At 36.8% G+C, this 20,707-nt stretch overlaps 1 protein-coding gene across 3 annotated transcripts in view; it reads right to left on the reverse strand.

Annotated features, from left to right (window-relative positions):
- The window catches only part of LOC121073134 (nebulin related anchoring protein), a 52,422-nt gene that overhangs the window by 11,028 nt on the left and 20,687 nt on the right, over positions 1–20,707 (reverse strand). For 2 of the 3 annotated variants that reach the window (XM_040563792.1, XM_040563791.1), the window contains exons 17-33: positions 19,420–19,527; positions 18,413–18,514; positions 17,716–17,913; positions 17,386–17,490; positions 15,058–15,156; positions 13,270–13,374; positions 13,012–13,119; positions 12,087–12,398; positions 10,914–11,018; positions 8,678–8,776; positions 6,784–6,888; positions 6,298–6,405; positions 5,375–5,488; positions 4,366–4,563; positions 2,387–2,491; positions 1,231–1,329; positions 332–436 (exon numbers count right to left, since the gene is read on the reverse strand). In XM_040563792.1, the coding sequence (XP_040419726.1) occupies positions 332–436; positions 1,231–1,329; positions 2,387–2,491; positions 4,366–4,563; positions 5,375–5,488; positions 6,298–6,405; positions 6,784–6,888; positions 8,678–8,776; positions 10,914–11,018; positions 12,087–12,398; positions 13,012–13,119; positions 13,270–13,374; positions 15,058–15,156; positions 17,386–17,490; positions 17,716–17,913; positions 18,413–18,514; positions 19,420–19,527 (2,175 nt within the window). The remainder of the gene's footprint in view (positions 1–331; positions 437–1,230; positions 1,330–2,386; positions 2,492–4,365; positions 4,564–5,374; positions 5,489–6,297; positions 6,406–6,783; positions 6,889–8,677; positions 8,777–10,913; positions 11,019–12,086; positions 12,399–13,011; positions 13,120–13,269; positions 13,375–15,057; positions 15,157–17,385; positions 17,491–17,715; positions 17,914–18,412; positions 18,515–19,419; positions 19,528–20,707) is intronic. The other variant, XM_040563793.1, reaches the window with a different exon arrangement.

Raw genomic sequence — 20,707 nt, forward strand, 5'->3', positions numbered from 1 at the left:
AGGCACATGTAGATTGCTCTTTCACTTTTAAATGCACAAAGGAACAAACAAAGGAACCCTCTTTCATTTGTTATTCTGAGTTACAGTCTCATTCCTCATAATCAAAGGATTTTTTTTTAATTATCTTGAGGAAATCCTACTAACGTAGACAAAACAAGTCATTCTTTATGTAGATTTAATTTACAACTGTATGTATGCTAATGGAGATAAATATAATCAAATCAGGGAAAGCATAAATAGAACAGATCTAAAAAGTCCTCTGCTTATCCATCTTTCTTGAAATTGCACAAATCATCCTCCAACTCATATAAGAAATATAAAAACCTCTTACATCACTGAGATTGGCTGCATTTATTCTTGCTCGTGTAAACTCAGGCAGACCCAGCGTTGGTGTATAGTGATGCTGACTGTCCTCTCCTGCTGCTTTATAGAGACGCTAGAAAAGAGATCAAAAAAGACGATTGCAATTAATTTTCCCAGTGTTTCAATAATGTAATAGCAGTGTTTAAGTTGTTTATGATTATGACAATTGTAATCAGCCACTGAAAAAAACAGCTGAGAATATAACAATGCTATTGTATGTTTTTGTTTTTTTCTGGGCATAAAAGAAAAGCAAATTTAAAATCAATTTTTATGCATATATCATGAAGCCTACCCACTGTGCTGTTAGCCTTGAATTTGTATGTTCCCAGGAGGCCATAAGTTGACCTAAGAACATTAAGGGCACCTTGAATGTGGGTTATTTAAAAGAGCTGGCATTTCAGTAAGACTCGACATTTTCTAGCTTGGATTTTTTTATCCTTGTGTTATTACAGACAATTCTGGTAATTTACCTGTGGGTTTTCTCTTGTTTTTTGAAAATTAGAAAAAAGATTCTTTTTCTGGAGGCCTCAAAAGTGGACTGCATTATGCAAATGAGCTCCCTCAAGAACACCCCCCAGAAATGATCTTTTGAGGCTTTGTTTCATGTAAAAACACCTGATAACAGGACATATGGGCATATGGGCACTATTCAAGCTTTTTAAAAAGAGGCTGAATTGAAAAATGGGATTAAATATTTGTCTGGAAATAATAAAATGTGATCTAACTGTGCAAAAGCAGAATTCAGTGATGCTTGCTTTCTTTTTGATGCATTTTCTTTCAAGAACAGGGTTGTCTCTTTCCCACTCCTCCATCCCTCTCTCTGCATTTTGAAAAGCATATTTTCTGATTCACGTTAGGAGAGCCTACCTCATTAGCAATCATATTGCTGAATTTTGCATGAAGGAGACCAGGAGAGTCTGTCACCGATGTGTACTTGAAGGAATGTGGCTGCTGACGATATTTACTCTGAGTTCATACACAAAGAAAAATGAACAGAATAACTAAATTGTCTTGTCAGATAAGGTACATTTTCCAACACTAGTACTTAAACACACTAGAAGTGTGTTTAAAACCCTGCCTTGCAAAGGATATGTTATCTATTAACCATTAGACTAATTTACCTTTTGCTTCTCTGAATGATGAACTCAAGTCTCACAGGGGAAAAGTAAGGAATAAGGTGTGAAACAAACAAACAAACAAAGTGCTGCTATGTTGAATATAGTAATAAGGTTGTTTCACCCCTTGTGCCATTAACCCTGGCTAGTGGAATTACAGTAAAGGTAAATCCAATCCTAAGAAAAGGTGCTGCATAAGCCAAATGATCTTTTTTTTGGTGGGAAAGATAAGGTTCCATCCAACCTGTGGTGTTATGTCAGAATTGTGAACAAAATAACTAAGATCACTGCAAGAAGGGATCCATTCACTAGAATGCAACTATGAAGAACAATCTTATTTTTCCTAATTTTACGTCTATCTGAATATGGGCTAAAAATCCATGATTTGAAACTAGTAGAGACTGTAAGAAGACAACAAAACAAAGGAGAGAAAAATCCAGTTAAAGCAGTGTTTAAAAAAAATAGCACATGAAGGCAGCAAGTGAAAAACAATCTAAGACCGCAAAGCAGAAGTCAAGCTGAGGACAGTGTAATGTACTGGGCACTCTGCAGTCTAATTTTGAAGAAACAGTACAAGGTACTTAAGAGAGAGAGTCACAACCTTATTTTTTAGTTGAAAAACAGAAAAGAAAAACCACAACATTTTAAAACTAAAATAAATCACATAAACTAACAACCTCCTAGGTCTGAAACATGGGAGAAAAGATTTGTGAAAAGTTAGCAAAGCCTGCAAAACCTTGAATTCCATCAGGTTCGCCTATCTGCAGTTAGAACATGATTGGAGTGATCAAACGCAATGGGAGGGAGCCTAGCATTATCCAGTGAGTCACTTTGCCAGCCCAGTTTAATGGAAAGACATCTGGCAAACTCTTGTTTGTAGGGGAGAAATCAAAAACCTCTTTTGTTACCTCACTGATGAGTTCAGAAGCTTTCTTCTTTCCTTCAATCTCTAGGGCCCCTGGAGTAATACATCCAACTCCTCGCATAAAGTTCATGTCTGACCGGTATAAATTCTAAGGAAAACCAAGCAGAAGTAATTACAAGTTTGCATTTGAGATGTCCTATATTTATTCATCCAAAAATACACAGTAAAGTTATTTAAATAAATCCACTAAAATTAGTGCCTACTGCAGAGAGCTAAGATACTTTCCCCTAGGTTCTCGTGTTTCTGTGCATACAGCACCAACAGATCTACTGTACAGATGCAAGATTCTAAAGAGTACTAAGTCCCATGAACACTGAATGATATTTGGGTTCCTAACTTCCATTTGAAACCTTGAAAAAACTTTTCCCAGATATATAAATTTCATTTGCATATAGCATATAAATCAAATCTACAGAGTATTCATTTATAAATTTACATTAAAAAAAAGCAATTTAGAAAAGTGTATGAAATATTACAAAAAAAAGCTAGTAAGTTCATAATAACTAGAATAGCAAACAAAATAAGATTACTTTCAAACAATTCTGCATGGTTATGACATAAATAGGGAACACTACAGAAAAATACCACTGAGACAGTCTGCAGATTTTGTTAAAATATTTTCTGGACCACCAAACACAGCAGAGACTCATTGTAGACATTACTTTTTCAAATGTTACAACTAGATTATAAGTAGATACTTTACAACAAATATTATTTCATCTGATGATGAGATGAGTGATGATGAGAAGGAGGATTGTCTTATTTTCTGCTTCAAAAGAATTATAAAGACCAAACAAGTAGTAAAACACAGATTTGTCTACTTGATGGATATGTGGAAACTGCAAGTGCTTACTAAGTGAAGAACTAGCTTTACTTAGGAGTTTTTGTTCAGCCAAACACATGTAATGGAAATGGACTATGCCTAGGAGAATAAAATCAGCTTTTCTTCTATCCTCTCACGCATATGCCTGCCCAGTGCTAAGCTCCGGACTCAAAAGCACTGCAGTGCCGTGTATGGGAAATACCCTTTGGGAGTCTGTAGATTAGAGAGGACAACAGTAGATATCTCTCCTCACCTCTTGCCAGCTATTAGTCAGCTGATAAAAGAGGTAAATTCTGCACTCTGAGACATGTTGCTGCCTATCAGCATTTGATTCCCAAGTCAGAAGATAAGCATGGAGGGAAATCTGCTTCAGAATCTCTGATTACATCTGTTTTCACTCGAGTTAGGGCAGCACAACTGTAGCTGATGTTAACGATTGTTTGAACGCAGTTGCCATCTTTAAGATTGTTGGCTGAAAATGTAGAACTTACATACAGTGGCATTCTTGGGCCAGACTTGTTTTTAAGATACAGTCCTTCCTGAGGACTCCTGAGGCAACCTAATTTATTGAAAGCCCTTTACTTAGAGATTAGTGCATACTGACACTGCCTACCCTTGAATTTGTAACGCGTTATCTAGGTAATTCTACTCAAGATCATGTAGTGAGCTAAACTCATCCTTATGAGAATTGCAGTGGTTATATCTTGGGCCACAGTGTACTGGTCTCTTACAAATCAGATCTTTAACAACAGGCATTTTTCTTGTGGAAGTGCACATTACTCCCACCCAGGTGCAAATCAACTCAGAATACCTACGGGTAAAGAGTCTTCATGGTTAGTAAGACCTTAAAAAGAGTAATTCGCCAACAGTGAATTACAACCAACATCCCCACTCGCAAACACTTCTCTGCCCCAACATCAAAGACTACTTGACTTTATCTCTTACCATGGTGCGATCACACACATTGTACAACTGCCCAACAAATAAATGTCTAATTCCTGAATGTAATCAAGGGAGAACAGTAATTGTTTATCCCTCAGTTGCCATGCAAATACATACCATCAGCTGCCATGATTTGGAACAGAATTATCTTGCACCAGACCCAACAGGGAAATATTGCTGGGATGTTTTGCAATTACCTCACTCTGTAGTTTATATGCATTCTTGGCACACTGCAATCTCAGATCATCAGTCAAAGAAGTGTACTGGTGTAGCAGCTGTCTGTATTCTTGTTCACTGACCAAAGACTGGGCTTTCCTGGCATGTACCAAGTTTATCATATCTAGTGGCAGATGGAAGTGAGCCTTTGCATCCTCAAAACCTTGCTTATATTTCACCTATCAAATTAAAAACAGATCACATTTATAATCACAGCATGGTAATCAGAATTCAAATTTTGATCAGAAGACGCATTATCCATCTTCCTTCAATTTTCCAGCATAAATTATTCTTTTTAAAAATGTTTTTCTTAATCTGTTTAACTATGCAGTGAAGAATCAATATGTGCAATTATAATATGTGGCACCCTACTTTTCATCAAAATAGGAGTCATCTTTATTATATTTAATTAAGATGAGGTATAATTTATTTTCATTTTTATTAATTGGACACATTAAAGCTATAAATTATCAAACTGAGGAAAGAATTCTTAATTTACTGCATTTCTAGAATGCACAACAAAAAGTTGAAGCTACTGCCTGAAGATAGAACACAAACGGCCACATGTGTATTAGAATTAGTAAAAATCTCTACTCAAAATATTTGTCATTATATACTAATTTGGCCAGTTTAATTTCAAAATATTAAATATTATTTCGGGGGGGGGGGGGGGTTGTTTTTTATTTTTGTTTTCACTTCTTGTTCCAAGAAAAGAAAGCTGGAGAAATATTCAAGGATTTTTTTCATATGAAATTTCCTAATCAGATTATGCAAAAATCGAGAAACATCCAGATCTATTGACGATCATCAAACTGACTTAAACTAACCTCACGGATGACTGATTTATTCAGACAGTTGTTTTACCTATCTCAATCTACACATACCATCACACAAGAAAGAATCCCAGTGTAAGCCCACTGCAATCAAACAGTATAAGAAGCTAGTCCAAAGCTGTCCATGAGATCAACATCCACATCTTCTTGTACTTACATCACTCTGCAGCGATGATGCATGAACTGAATGAGCAATATGAATATCACCGTCCAGTCCACATGAACCAACCATCTGTCCTTTCATTTTCTCAAATGCCTCTTTATACTTGTGCTGAAAAAAAAATAGGAAAAAAATATGAATAGGACTGAAGAGAAGCAAGTATTAGAACTGTTAAAATCTGAATAAGAAGGTTTTCTTATTACAGAAGGAGAGCTATGGACATTTAATTCTGGCTATACTTAATATGATAACAAATTTGAATAAATCTTCCGTGGATTTTGAAAAAATCTTCAGAGACTTCATCTACGAAACATTTAAATATTTTATCCTATTTAGAGAAAGTCACACACATACAAAAATATATAAATAAACCCACAACAATGAACACTTAAAATAGTTTGGGTCAGTTACCTGCTATTACACAGGTGGTGAAAGACAAGAACCTGATGCAGGTGTTTAGAATCAACCTGATGAGCCTCTCTCCATTAGCTCTCTAGCAAATTCAGAAAAACTAGTCTCCTATGCTTGAAATTAAACTATATATCTCTACAACCTGCAAAGGACACCCAAGACAAACACTGAAGGGTAGAACTTCCTGACTAAGCTCTCTTCTCCAAAGGTTGGCTATCTGACAGTGGCTGATATCTCCTGAACAATCCCTATCACTGTTAGTGACTGTAGCCAAGTCAATACATTAGGGAGGTTGGTCAGCTTTGCCTTAGCAAACCTTCCTTTGATGGTTAACTTGATTGTGTCCACACCTCCAAAAGCACAATAACTAACTAGACTGAGGCCGGATGTCTCCCAGCTGCAGAGTTCACTGGACATGCTGTTTCCATCAAGAGTCACTCAGCAGAGCAGAAACACTCTGGAGTGACTGACATCTCCTACTGGACAATATCAGCAGTAAGTTCACCTACGTCACTTATGATTTCACCCGAAGCCTTTGCGGCCTGGAAAGGAATGGCATCTAGTTTCATTTGATATCCACCGTCTTTCATCTTTCCCCAGGACTCCTTATAGCGAATCTAGGAAATATGGAACAGGACAGAAGCAGAGAGGCTGTTCAGAGGGTTGACACTGCAGCATTGTTGTTATCCTAGCAACGTTACCAGAGTAGTTTCATTCTATTCTAGCACAAACTGCTAACATAAATGAAAATATCAATACACAACATGAATAATCACATCACGTGTGTTCATTCTTATCTTTCTAACTTAAGAGAAGTTTGTTAAGAAGTTTGGTAAGAAATTTGATTTCTGATTTTACTTCAGAAACACCTAGACCACAGATCATACACTGGTGAAAGGAAAAAAAAAATAGTATGATTTCTGGTGTAGGATAAACAGGAAAGCACTATCAACTTTTTCCATTTTCCTTTAAAGTATTAAAGGTAAGATTTATACCTCACTGATATTCATGGAATTTAATTTGGCCAGAAGGAGTTCAGGAAAATCTGTTGTTGGTGTATACTGATGCTTTACACTCTCTCCATGTTCCTTGTACAGTCTCTGCAAACAGAAAAGAGTTTCAGTAGCAAGTGTTGACTACCCATTCATCACCTAATTCAGACAAAAAATATTTTCAAATAGGTTTATGGAATGCAAAGACTATGGCAAAATTACAACAGCATTAAACACAGGCAACTATATCAGTCAAAAAGTATTCAAAAAAACTTCTAGTGTTTGACGCACCCATCAGCTAGAGTATGTGAGAAGTTACGAGCATATAAATCAATTACTATGAAAGTTCATTTATCTGAGTATTAATTTGACAAGACTTCCAACATATGCGAATAAGGAAAGGGAGAATAAACAGTATTTATTACAGATATGCAGCCTTGAGAGGCCCACCAGCACTTCTGAAACTCCACAGGAATCTGGGGAGTTGAAGTTCCCCAAACACATCTTTCCAAATTTGTTCATTTTTAGTAGATGAATACTATGACAATTATCTGTGCAATTACTCCAATTTCATTTCCAGAGCTAGTTGCAAGGGGGTTGCTCAATAGACAACGGCAAGAAACAAAAAACTCAGAAGGTGACTGATCCCATCCTAAATTGCCTATGTGGGCCACTCATATCAATCTTTGGAGGAAGAATATAGAGTTGGCTCAGGACTTTCGGATGTCTACAGACAGATAAGAGGCATTCTATGAGGTTAACTGGAACTTCACCTACCATGGCTAATCAGATCACCTCCTTCATATTATTTTTCTTTCCTCTCTTAGTTTATTCTTACATTAACATGGTAGTTTTCCGCCCAGTACAGATAGCCACTTTTTTGTGGCCTTTGGCCCATATCTTGACCACCCAGCTTGCCTTTCCCAGGCATGATGGGTTTGAGACCCTCTAGATTAGAATGAGCATCTCACTGTTTCACCCTGCTGCCACTTTCTTTAGCAAGTAGACCCACTTGTAATGCAGCTCCATGAGAGGAAAATTAATGAGAACTCCACGTGTGAAGAAGTAGAGCAGCAGACTGATTTTGACTGTGGCTCAGCGGAACAAAATGACTTTTATTTATCCTGCCTGAGATGTAAGCCTTTTGGATCTTATTAATTAAACCAAAGGCATAGACACTATAAGTATTACAATAGCATGTGTTTTACACAAAGTCTTTCATCTTCTTCTTCACTTTAAAAATATCTATTTTCACAATGAAACATCCTCTCATGTTTGAAACTTGTCTTTTTTGAGTGACTTTTGCGTATTATTTACTTCAGTATTATCCCAGTTAAGTCTACAATGGTTTTAAATCGCTCTTCTATTAAAAATAAACATGTTTAAACACTAAACAGCCTCAGTTCTTCCCTTTAAGGTTTCCCCTTCTGGATTTCTCTCTCAGGAGGATGACAGCTTGAAATAATTTATTTTTTCTTCCTTGTCATGCTGCCTCACATTTTCTTTCCAAAGAATATACAGAAATTGAAATTTGAAAGATCTGTTTGAAAAGGTGAAAGAACCCCATATATGTTCTTCCTCAGTGAATCTCAAAAGGCCAACAGCCTCTAAAGGTCAAAGGTCAGTTTTACTCTTAAATTTTACTTCTGGAAAAAAAAAAAAAAAAGGACTGAAAGCCCTTTTTACACGAAATTCCCATTTACTTCAGTGGCATTGCTACGACTTCCCATTCCAAGTTAGAAACATGCTCTTTGTGAGATGCACCACACCAGAACACAGAAGTTTCATGGTTCCCAAGGATAATCTCAGAGAAAGAAAGAGAAAGCCAGTGCTTCAATCAGGTCGTTCAAAGAGGATACCACTCTTATAATCATAATGTATATACATTATAACTTACATCCACAGCCTGGTTATAACTAATTCTAGCCTGGATCATCTCAGGAGTGTCTTTAATACTGGTAAACTTCAAAGCATATGGATGCTGACGGTACTTCTTCTGTTGAGCAGAAAAAAGATCAAAGCTGTGAATTTTGTGCTGCTCTTTCATGCTATTTGAAAGAGAAAAATCATAGGTTGCTGGAGATTAGAGTGAATTTGTGAACATAATTATTATTCCTCTTTCCTCATCTTTATGTCCTAGGTACTTTCAGATTAATATTTGTTTCGATTTAACGATAACCTTTTGCCAATTAATGTTAAAGTATTTCTCCGTAAATATAAAGAAAATATTCCAAAATCAGGTTCTGCCTACTAAAATACTCCAGGACTCAGGATTTTAAAATCTTTTTCAGATGGTTTCAAATACAGTATGACTGATTTTTTTTTTATTTATTGTTCCTTTAAGCAAGAAATGGTATACAATTGCGGTGTGTTAATAATGGCAGCAGAAACTTACTGTTTCAAGACTCAGGTTTCCTCCTAACTTACATATAGCAAATATGTGCAGTCATTAACATTGTGTCTATTTGTTATGGTATGTGATATTAATTCAGCTGGTTTGGAAGGACCCATAGAAGCTTCTCAGAAAACTTGTTATACATGTACATAATTAAAATGAAGACTTTGATGGGAAACTGACACTTTTTCCACATGGTCCCATTTCTAAAATCTTCCCTTCCTGCATGAGTTGTTCTATACCCATCATAACTCTTATTTCTTCTCCAAATAGCACGTACTAAGTTTTCCTGATGCCTGTGATGAACTCCCAAGTCAATAAACATATTCATGACTCTTTTGGAAACTTTATATCTCAGTGTTCAAGTTTAAAGGCATATCATCCTCCTTTAATTTGAGCTATGATCTGCAGAAGCTTCAGACAACATCTTGATTCTCTGGAGACTCTAAACGACTATGTAAGACACATTAAATCTTTTAAGATATCACAAGCTTATAAGCAATGTTTTGGTTTCAGAGAGAAAATCCTCAATAATGAGCAATCTTACTGAGTTTAAATGGGGACAAGAGTGGGGACACTGTTCTGTTCAGTTGTAGAGACAAATATGAGTTGACCAGAACATCTCTACAAAAATTCTGAGAAATAATATTGCTTTTTAGCAGTAATACAAGTAATTTGTGGTTTGTATGTAAAAAGGGAGGAGGCTCATAGCCATCTAAAATTTAGTACTCACAAAAAAGACTGGTATAAACAACCTACCAGGTCAAATTTCTACATGGCAAACTTGCCACTACTGTACATCAAAATGGTATACTTATATAGATTTACAGTTATTATCCCAGCTGCCATTGCTGTACTAGCTTTTATGAAGCTACCTTGCTTTATACCAGCTGAGGATCTAGTTTGTTGTGTGTAAGAAAAAACATCCTTCTTCATTGTAGATAATTGTACAGGAAGAAAAAAGTAGTGTTAGGAATAAGGCAAATGTGAAAGAATAACCATGACACTACACCAGTGGTTATACTGTTATTCTCATTGAGCGAATGGACAGATGATTCCTGTATCACCAGTGGTTATCTAAAAAATAAAATCACAAAATTCAGTCTCCTAGTGCAGCAGATTTGGCCAATAGGACTCCTTCTGAAATAACAGAGACAGAATACGATGAACCTTTTAACCATTTCCACCAGTACCTCCTTTGAAGGCCTCATGAGACTGGCACAAATGTTTCTAGAGTTTGCCTTTCCTGTAAGTAGCATTGGCTACTGGGAGAAATAAGGATGAAAACTACTCAGACATATATGTAGCTGCATACAGAGATATCTATGTGAATTTCAAATAGCTAATGTGAATATATTTGGAAAAGGAGCAAGAAGGAATGTGTACCTGTTACAAAAGAAGGTTCTTGGTCCAATGACTGCATCTTTTCATCATCTCTCCTGTTTTGCTTCATTAAAAAGGTAGGCTAGTGGGTAGCAATTGAGCACTGTTTGATTGCCATTATTATTCATAATATCATTTGTCACCTACTTTGTTTTTGCAAAGGCTATATGGACTCCTACTGGTGTGTGTTTGGTATCTGGTTTCCCTCTAATTACCAGTCCTATCCTTGGTTTTGAGGGCTTTCATGTGGTATGCCTTTTTCTTTCCCCTTTGAGTGGAAATTATTTTAATTTTATACAGACATTTTGCACACATTATGCAGCAAATTCTGTTGCATGCTGTCATGAAATCTCACCTCACTAATGAGTTCTCCTGCCTTCTTAGCCTGCTCCACATTTAATGACCCAGTGGCTATCCATCCAGCTCCTTTCATCCAGTTCAAATCTGCTCTGTATCGGTTCTGACAAAGAAAAAAAATCATCCTATTGTTGGTGTTCATACACTTAAAATGGCATTAAAGGATTCAGAAATCTCAGGAACAACAGCCAAGTCAAATTAGTTCCCGCATGTGTTTTATTTGCTATTGAGCATTTGCAAGGAAAACAAAATAAATTACAGAATGAGATAACAGTATCAGGACTCACCAGCACTTGTGCAATATACTTTGCAAGGCAATTTGTAGAAGTGGCCTACACCTTACTGTCATTTGTCATTTTTACTCTAATTTAGCTAAAAAAATAGTTCCACTCTACACAGCATCTGATGTGCGCTGTTTATAAGATTATTAACGATTTGCAATGATATGAAAATGACAATTAGCATTTCCTAACCCCTAACATTTTGCTGTACTGGAGGGAAAGCATTTTGTTGTTTGTTTGTTTTCCATGTGTCTTTAAGGAGCAAGGGTACAGATGTGCTTCTGTTTCCTCACTAAATCTCTTCTGCCAACAGCCTACTAAATTCCAAAAGCTTATACAAGCTCAACAGCTGGGTTTCTCAAAGAAGCCAGAAGCATTTCAGCACCTGCACCTCAACAAGACCTGTACACATATCCATCTTAGTTTCCTTTAGAAGTTCTGAGTTAAAACCTCAGGATGGCAGACTGACTTAGATTAACCACATAGTGTCAGACAGTGTATCTGATGGTGACAGCTCAGTACATGGGCTCCACGTGGAATTTTATCATCATTTTACATAAATTATTTAACCTCCCTATACATTAGGTAAAATAAATAAATAAATGTACTTCGTATGCAATTAGTAGGGTTTTATTAATATAGGCTCTGAAGAAGCCATGATCATAAATAGGATCATAATTCCTCTCAAAAACACCGAACACCTTAAATATGTCTCTTGAGCAAAGAAGTGGTTGCTAATTGCTCTTTTAATATTAGCTATTTAACGGTTGAAAAATTAAGTGCATAAATATGTCATGGCATTAAAAAGCATAAACATTCAAAGAAATTCAGCCCTAAGTATCTGAAGGGGTTGCATGAAAGTGTTGAAATACAATAAGTTCTGGACTTACATCACTTTGCAATCCATAGGCCCACTTGGCCCACGCCACTTTCATGTCAGTGGGCAAGGCAGTGTAGTGATGGAGGGCTGTCTTATATCCTTTGTCTGTAGCCAAATTCTGAGCCTTTTTGGCATGGACAAGGTTAACCATATCCATAGAGATGTGGAACTTATTCTTCGTGTCCTCAAATGCCCTCTTGTACTCCAGATCACTCTGCAACTTTGACATTTGAAGGGAATGAGCCATTTTTGAATCTTCCTCTGCAGCTTTTACTCCAATCAGCTTACCCTTCATCTTCTCATAATCTTCCTTATATTTAATCTGTGAAGAAGGAAACAGACCATGAGTAAATGATCTAAGCTGTGAAACTGACACCTTTGCTACTACTAAAGCAATGGCGTATCAGTGTTGGGTCCCCAATACAAGGAGTCTATTTGAAAAAAAAAAAAAAAAGGAACTGGAATGCCTTAGAAATTAGCGTCTACCAAGAATAAACACTATCTCAATAGTAATGTGCTCTCAAAAAGCTCTAAGAAATATTTTCTTTTTGGTTATCTTTAGAAAAAAACAATATTCCATAAGCACTGATGTCCAAAGAATCTTTCAGGGATTTTCTGGCCACCCATAGATGTATTAAGTTACTATGTTTCACATGAGAACCCCACTTTGAGTTCTAAAATTCACTCTCTGGTCAAAATGAGAATAGGAAAACATAGTCAGCGTGTAGGGAATAACTCTGAATTGCTCAGAGCAAGCCTTCTGAATTATTATGGAATACCATTCACCCAGACAACTCCTCCATTACTCTTTAGCATGAATCAAGGAGGGTGGCTCAGGGCACTGGGACAGATGTGACACATCCCTAACACTCTGGTAGCAGCCTGGACCTTCAGCTGTCCTACAGATAAAGAACCCTGATAGAGTCCATACTCACATCACTTGCCAGATCCCTCTTTGCTTTAGCTGTCAAGAATGACAAAGCATCCAGACGAAGCACAAATCCTTTTTTCTTCTGCTGCTCCCAGCTACTTCTGTACAGTTTCTGAAGAGATGACAATAATACAGTGTTTTTATTACTATCAATAATATTCTATTCATTTTATAGTTAGAGCGGAAGTTCTCAAGTAGTATCAGACTATCATACACTCCATGACCATCAACTATGTGTGTAAGGATCTGATCCTGATCATACCTCACTGATATTGGCAGCATTTGCTTTGGCGAGTATGAAGAAAGGCTCATCTTTTGTGATGGTGTACTGATGAAGAAACTGCTCTTTTCCTGACCTGTAGGCAACCTGTCCACAGAAAGCAAGTGTGGTTAACAAACAACAGCCCGTGCTTAATTTTGAAGAAATATCAATTGAAACACTCCAAATATTCAAGAATTTGTTAAGGTTAATTTATTTGGTGAGTTAGTCTTCAGCTTCATGACTTTTTTTTTTTGTCAAGTCTGAATTTAAAAGCTAACCCATAGAGCCAAGTTGGCCTAATTACTCATGGTTAAATTTCAAGGAAGCAGTGAAATAACATGCATATCAGGATACTTTAATTCTTCTTCCTAAAGTTAGTTACTTAACTGGCTATAAAGCTGACATTAATTCACAGCCCATACAAAATGTCTGCAAGAATATATTTCATCCAATATTAAACTGCAGCTAATTTTTAGGTGGAATGAAAGAGTTTCATAGGACATAAAAACAGTGAATTTTGGTCACAAAATGAAGAACACTAAGCAGTTCAATCTGCAGAGAAAACGTGTGACCTAAATATAATTGCTGACATAATACTCCAGCATTTAAATAAAAATATAAAGGTCCCTTTTATGATCCAAGTAGCAAGCATCTCTATCTTATATCCCAGAGCAACTTCAACAGAGAAGTTAGCTACTCTGTTTCAGAACCCCATAAAGCTGTTGGCAGAGCTATTGAAAAGCTATGAAAAGATGTACCATTTCATGAAGCGTTATATTTCTTATATCTCACAGGAAAAAAAATAGATTGTCCTAGTATAAAGCCCTAAATTCAGCATTACTATTCGAGCTTCAACACATTCAGAAAGGTAGAATTATCCAGTACACAGAAGATAAATAATAGCAGTCAAGAGACCAGCGCTCTCCTCTGATTCACATTGGTGTTATCTTTGAGACACACAGCACTCATCCAAGTAAGTGCCGCATTTTTCTTGATGCAAAGGAACAAAAAAAGGAAACAAGGTAGTTGCCAGAAAAAAAAATATCATGAGGAATAATGCTTTGTTCATGTAACACCTGTATCTTCAGTTCTGACTGTAGATGGAGCTGACTGTATCTTCAGTTCAAGGAACAGCACATTAAAATGCAACCCCCCCACCAAAAATAATAAAAAATAAATAAATAAAAAAACCCACAGCTTGGAAAGTCACTTCTGTTACAATATTAGTCAGTCAGTAATTGTAACACCAGGTTCCCCTTCTTTTGGGAACTTAAGAGTGTTGCTGTCTGCTACTACATTGTTTTGAAATACTGCCTGAGGATCAGCTGGGAATACTTCATGCCTTTTACTTCCTCATGGATAGCCAATTTTTATGCAGATGACATTAATGTCCCAGGAATATTCAGGCAACCTCTCATGAACACGTTTCAGCCATACTTGAATCCTGCCTGCACCACTCACAAGTTTGTTGCCAAGGCTGTCTTGTAGAGGTATCACCTCTCTTTCTCTGGCCACTGACATCATTTATGAGAAGCCTGGCTTGCAAATTTCTGTTCCCATTGTTTTTTGGGGGGCAACTGTTGTTCTAGTTCAGAAAATTCAATGAGAGAATTCATGTAATCAACAAATAAAACACTTAGAAATAAATCTCAAGAACTTCCAGAGGTTGAAAGCTTTCATGACGAGCTCTTCTTCCTCTCCTCTCCCCACCCTCAGTGTATATATCCCAGGAATGACCACATCATGAGAAAACTATTTGCAAAGAGAAAATTATGGTCAAGGACTTACATCACTTTGCAGTTCCTGGCTTTTCTTGGCATGTTTGATCTGAGAACTGTCCGCCACACTGGTGAACTTCAGAGCATCAACCTTCTGTCTGTATTTTTTCTAGATCAAATTAAAGCAGGTTACACAAAAGTTGCTATAATATTTATCTTCCCAAAGATTCAGTGCTTTCAAAAAGCATATGACCTATAGAACCAGAAGTCTGCTGCAAATTCCCAAGGCAGTTTTAGCATTACTATCAGAAAAAAAAAGCTTCCAAGTAATATATTCTGCTAGTGTCTCCTGCTGAGAGAACCACAGTGGCAAGGAGGTTAGTGTGAGAGCATGCCTAATGCACTGCTGCTGACACTGCAAGCAGAGATAATCTTTGGTGGCAGAGGTACTTGCCACATATCTTACAAGATCTTGGCTGCAATCAGACTGAAAAGTGCTCTTTACAAACTGGCTGTCTTAAGTCAGGGCCCATGAGAGCCTGTGAGCTACGCAGTCAATATTACTATCTCATTTTCTTACATGAAACTTCTCAAACATAGGGATGTGGTGTTCAAATCACAGAACATACGAGCTATTTTTCAGTTATCAAGACATTCGTAATTTATCAGTTAAATTAGAATGGGAAATTTCAGTGTCTTGAAATTAATTGTAATTCAAAATCTTCCCCACCATAAACTGAGAGTAACACCCATGAGAGCCCAACACAAGGCTCAGGTCTTGGATATGGAAAGAAACATCCTGCTCCACTCATCCTCTGGTACCAGCACTTAAATGAAATCTACTTGCATAGACAAATTTGCATACAGACTAATATTTCTAGCTTGCTAAATAAGACTTCCCTTACTTTTATTCCATTTTATTTTACATCTGAGACACACTAAAGAAAGAGGAAAACTTCCACTGATTTCATCAGCCCTTGGATCAGGCCTTTTTTGTATCCATGCCTCTGCCCAAGTCTTCTGCATCACTTATTTCAGAGCAAGCTAAGCACTTCTATCTGTCTTTGAGACAGCGCAAGGTAATTCAGCACATCATTTCAAGACCACAGAATAAGAGGGGAGACCAGGCAAACACTTCTTGCATACTTTAGTCAAATTCCTATTCTAACAATTCCACAAGGAGGTGGGGCTTTCCACCTAGGAGAGGTTTAATTGCATTTTTTCATTATCTGGAATTTCAGGAGAGAAATCCTTCTGTTTGAACTGATGGGCGAACAGATCAGTTTATGCTGTGACGTTTCTAGGGGAACACAAAACAGAAGTTAAAAAAGCATGCAGAACTTCAAAGAGGTGCTCATCGCTTTATTTTAGGAACCTGGAAGGGAAGGAGGCAGATTAAAATCGGCATGTTTTGTCACATATCATGGAACACAACGTAGTGACATTCTGCAAAGAAATGACAAAATGCCAGGTAAGAGATCTCTAAAAAATATCCACCAGTCTCCAGTTTAAATGACTGTCAGCCATCTCTTGGCCTTACACAGCACTGAAATGAAAAAGCACATCATTATGGATTAAGTATTTGTGGAAGTGATTATTACTACAGCACACCACAGCAGCAGATGTCAGTCTATCTCTAGCAAGACACTGGATCTGAGAGTTGCTGCTCTTCTTTTGTTTCTAAGATGTATTTTTTTTCCCTTTTCCAGTAGCAGTGAGAGCATGTCAGAGACCCAAGGTATCAGAGAGTGTGATTTCCAGTAACTAACTGGCTTCCGTTCCTTCCTCCAGCGCTAAGTGGGATTTTAACCTTCTTGTCAAACTTCCCCTAATTTATTTGTTCTTCTATCCTCTGGTTTTCCCAGCACTAGTGAAACAACTCAACCATAGCTAAGCAGCTGAGGAAGTGTACTTCCATAAGGTTAATGGCAGTGTGGAACCATGAATTAGTCAAGGGAAAGTGATGAAAAGTAGCACAGGTTGAAACTGCCACTAAAGTCACAGCCCTTATTTGCTGAAGAGCAAGAAAATTTTCAAACATGGCTGTCAAATATCTAATTTTTCAGCACCGTTCCTTAGAATTCTACACACTACGTGTAGCACATCACGTAGGAAATTCTGATTCCTTTCCATGCTGCTCTGCAAAATGGGTACGTGAATGAAAAGAGATGAAAGCACAAGTACGGGGACTTTTGCCTCACAATCTTGACAGAAATTAATAATCATATAATGGGAAAATTGTTTTTTAACCTTGATTCCAGGATCTCCTAAACTGTAGAATATCTAAATTATGTCCTTTTGATATAGGAGTTCCTTATCTATTCCACATGATGCAGTGGAATAAGCATGCATAAGCCTCTAAACAAACAACAGACAGAAGGCTGAGCACTCCGCTTACCTCACTGACCAAATCTCCTACATTTTTGGCATGTTGTATATTAAGACTTCCTTCTGTAATACACCCAACTCCTTTCATCCACATCAAGTCTGACCTATATTGAAGCTGTTGAGGGAAAAGGACATTTATTAGCATGGGGGACACAGGTACAATGCTTGCATGTGAACATGTGCACACTTGCCAGTTTCAAAAAACATTTTGAAGACATTTTAAAAAGTCATAGTGCAAATCAAGGAGTGTCCACGTGAAATAAGAACGTCAAATTCTGAAAAAAAGTTTATAAACATCCATATTGCTTGTAATACATAAGCAGAGTACATATAAACTTACATCACTCTGGAGTCCATAGGCCTTCTTGGCCCATTTTGTCTTCATATCTTCTGGAACCACTGTGTATTCATGGAGTCTCTTCCTATAATCCAAGTCACTAGCAAGTGCCTGGGCCTTTTTAGCATGCCTCAGGTTTACCATATCCATAGGCAGATGGAAATGGGTCTTATTCTCCTCAAAATCTTTTTTGTAGGCAATCTAGAAACAGAAAGAATGAAAATAAGTTGTCTGTATCAGTGCATTGCAAATCCAAGTCTATCTTAAATGTCCAGTCCTGTTTGTTTCCAGATTAGGAAAAAAAAATTTTAATCAGGTCCTATGAGGAATCCATAAAACAGCTGGCAGAATTAATTTTGCAGTCTCTAGAGACACCTTCTCTGTTACAGTACATCTTAGTTTACAATATATTATTATCTGCTTGAAAGTTCCATGTAGAAGTGGTTATATTGAGGTTTTAATAGGATGATGTTATTTTCCTGCTCTGAAATTAGGACATCATCAACACAAAATTCCCTAGGGGAACAAAAATATTGTGCAATCATTGTACATTAACAGACTGAGGAAGGAAAACAGTTTCTGTCAAAGGCTTCCATTTCTTATAGTTAAACATCAGTAGCAGTGGTAGGTCAGGTATTGGTTGCTGAAAGATTCATAATTACGAAAAACACCTTTTGAGTAAGGGAAATAAATAATTTACCTCACTACTCATCTTGGCCACCTGCAGAGAGTGCAAAAGTCTTGAATCTTTGGTTCCAATTGCTTTTCCTTTTGTTTTTTCATACTCTTCTTTATACTTAATCTGTGAAAAAAATAGTTTAAGTCAAAGAACATTTTTCACTTACCCCAGAGATAAGCAATATATTTTTCACTGACGATTTGGGTGGTCAAAATTTAGAAGAGTTTAGTCTGATTTGCATCTCGTCGCTTCACATTTCCCAGACTTTCTCAGAAATTCCCACAGGCACAAGATTGGTATTACTTATGTTGTCTTTAACCTTATTCTTTAAGGCTTACTCCTCTGACATGTATGTGCTTACAGACTTTAAGTCTTCTGAATAGCTAAATTATCTGGTTCTTCAACCAAATGACAAAAAACCAATCATGTAAAAATCAAGCAAGAAATCCAAGACTTGATTTTCTTAATGAAGTGGGAGAGCAGCTGAGTGAGAAGAAAACTCTTGTATTCTATTCCATTCTTAAGAGATTTCTGAATCATCTTCATTGCTGAACACTTTCCAACTACAGGCAAAGTTTCTTCCTTTTCTACCTCTCCAGAGGCTAAGAATTGTGAGATAAGTTGTTTAAAAATAGTTAGTTTGGATATATATTTTTTTACTATGCATGTGTTTGTGTTAAAGAAACAGACTAAAGAAACACACAGTCCCTTTGCAGTGGATGATAACAGCAATTTTGAAGCTAATAATTCAAAACACTGAATTTTACTATGAAAGGATTGAGCCATTGTCCTTTTGCAAACTTTGATTCCTTCCATACACATATTCAAAAAAATAATAATTTCAGAGAGTGAATTTTCATAGCAGAGTCTGAGAAAGTTTCCAGCTGTTCATCTGCCTTTAAGAAAGATGAATGCATGACAGCTGAATGCAGGGCTTAAACACCCAGATGAAGTGAGCTAAGCTTTATTTCCCTGTGCTACAGCAACTTATGTAAAGAATAATTCCTAGGTAATTAAATGTAACCTACATCACTGGCAAGATCCCTTGAAGCTTTTGCAGCAAGTAAAGGCAGAGAATCAAGTTTCATTTCAAAGCCCTGGCCCTTACTCTTCTCCCAGCCTTCTTTGTACTTAATCTGAGAAAGGAAAGACAGGAACATGTTACTAACACATGAACACACAAGATCTTCAAATGAGTGTGAGAATGACTAAGAACAAAAAACAAGTATAAATACTCTCTGCCCACAAACTAGAACATTATTAAATCACAATTTGTTATCATTTTGTGTTAATTAATTGGCTAGGATTGAATCAAGAGTTTTAATCTTGCAATTTAGAGTCATTTTAAACCCCAGAACTTGCACCAGCTTTGCATGCATAGCTCTTGTTTTTTCTTGGCATGGAGGAGGGAAAGGTTTCCAAAAGTGTCCGTGGTTTTGTCTAAATATGCAAATACTGTAGATTAATAGCAGCTGATCTCTAGGGATGAACAGCTGGTGCTGTTCACACTACATGTTTCAGACATCACACTACACATTTCAGGATTTTTCTTCCCCCATTGTACTGCCAAACTAGAGCTAGTGATGTGAAAATCACGTTTAACTTCTGGAAGTCAATGGAAGCTAAAGCACTAGTTGTTTAAACTTGTTTTCAAGGTTCCACTTTAAATTCCATTAGATCAGGATCAAGTATGCTTGCATGCATACACCTACATCCATGAACCCCTGATTTCTGGATGTAGCTTTTTTTTTTTTTTTTTTTTTTTTTACATTTTTGATAATATCTAATGCTGAGCATGCATCCCAACACATTATAGCCAAAAAGAGCGTTTCTCCACAACACAAATGCGACTCAAATGTAACTTAGGCGTAGAATAAATTGTATGAATATGCCATGAAAAACTTGCAGCAATGCCAACTCAAAACCATGAAGAATTATTAAGCTGGCTCAAAAATAAGTCACACCAGTAATACATTTGGAGGTTTTTGTTGTTGTTGTTTTCTTCTTTTTCTTTCTGTTTTTGTATTTGGTCATCTGTTGGGCTTTTTCCCCACAAAATTATCTACAATGCAGGTCTGATAATTACTTAACAATTTAAATAGAGGTTAAGGCTTTCCTGTAAGTGTTTTATTTTAACATCTGGGTCACTAAGTAAATCTCTATATATTGTAATGAATGAAGAACAGTAGCAACAGTGGCCTTGACTGAAGTTCACTGAAGTCACTGTGACTCATTGCATGGACTTCATTTCCATTGCAAAAACTTCCTCTGAGTTATTAGAAATGAAATAAATATTGTTTTTTTTCATATGAATAC

The sequence above is a fragment of the Cygnus olor genome, chromosome 7, assembly GCF_009769625.2.
Source record: "Cygnus olor isolate bCygOlo1 chromosome 7, bCygOlo1.pri.v2, whole genome shotgun sequence".
Lineage (NCBI taxonomy): Eukaryota > Metazoa > Chordata > Aves > Anseriformes > Anatidae > Cygnus > Cygnus olor.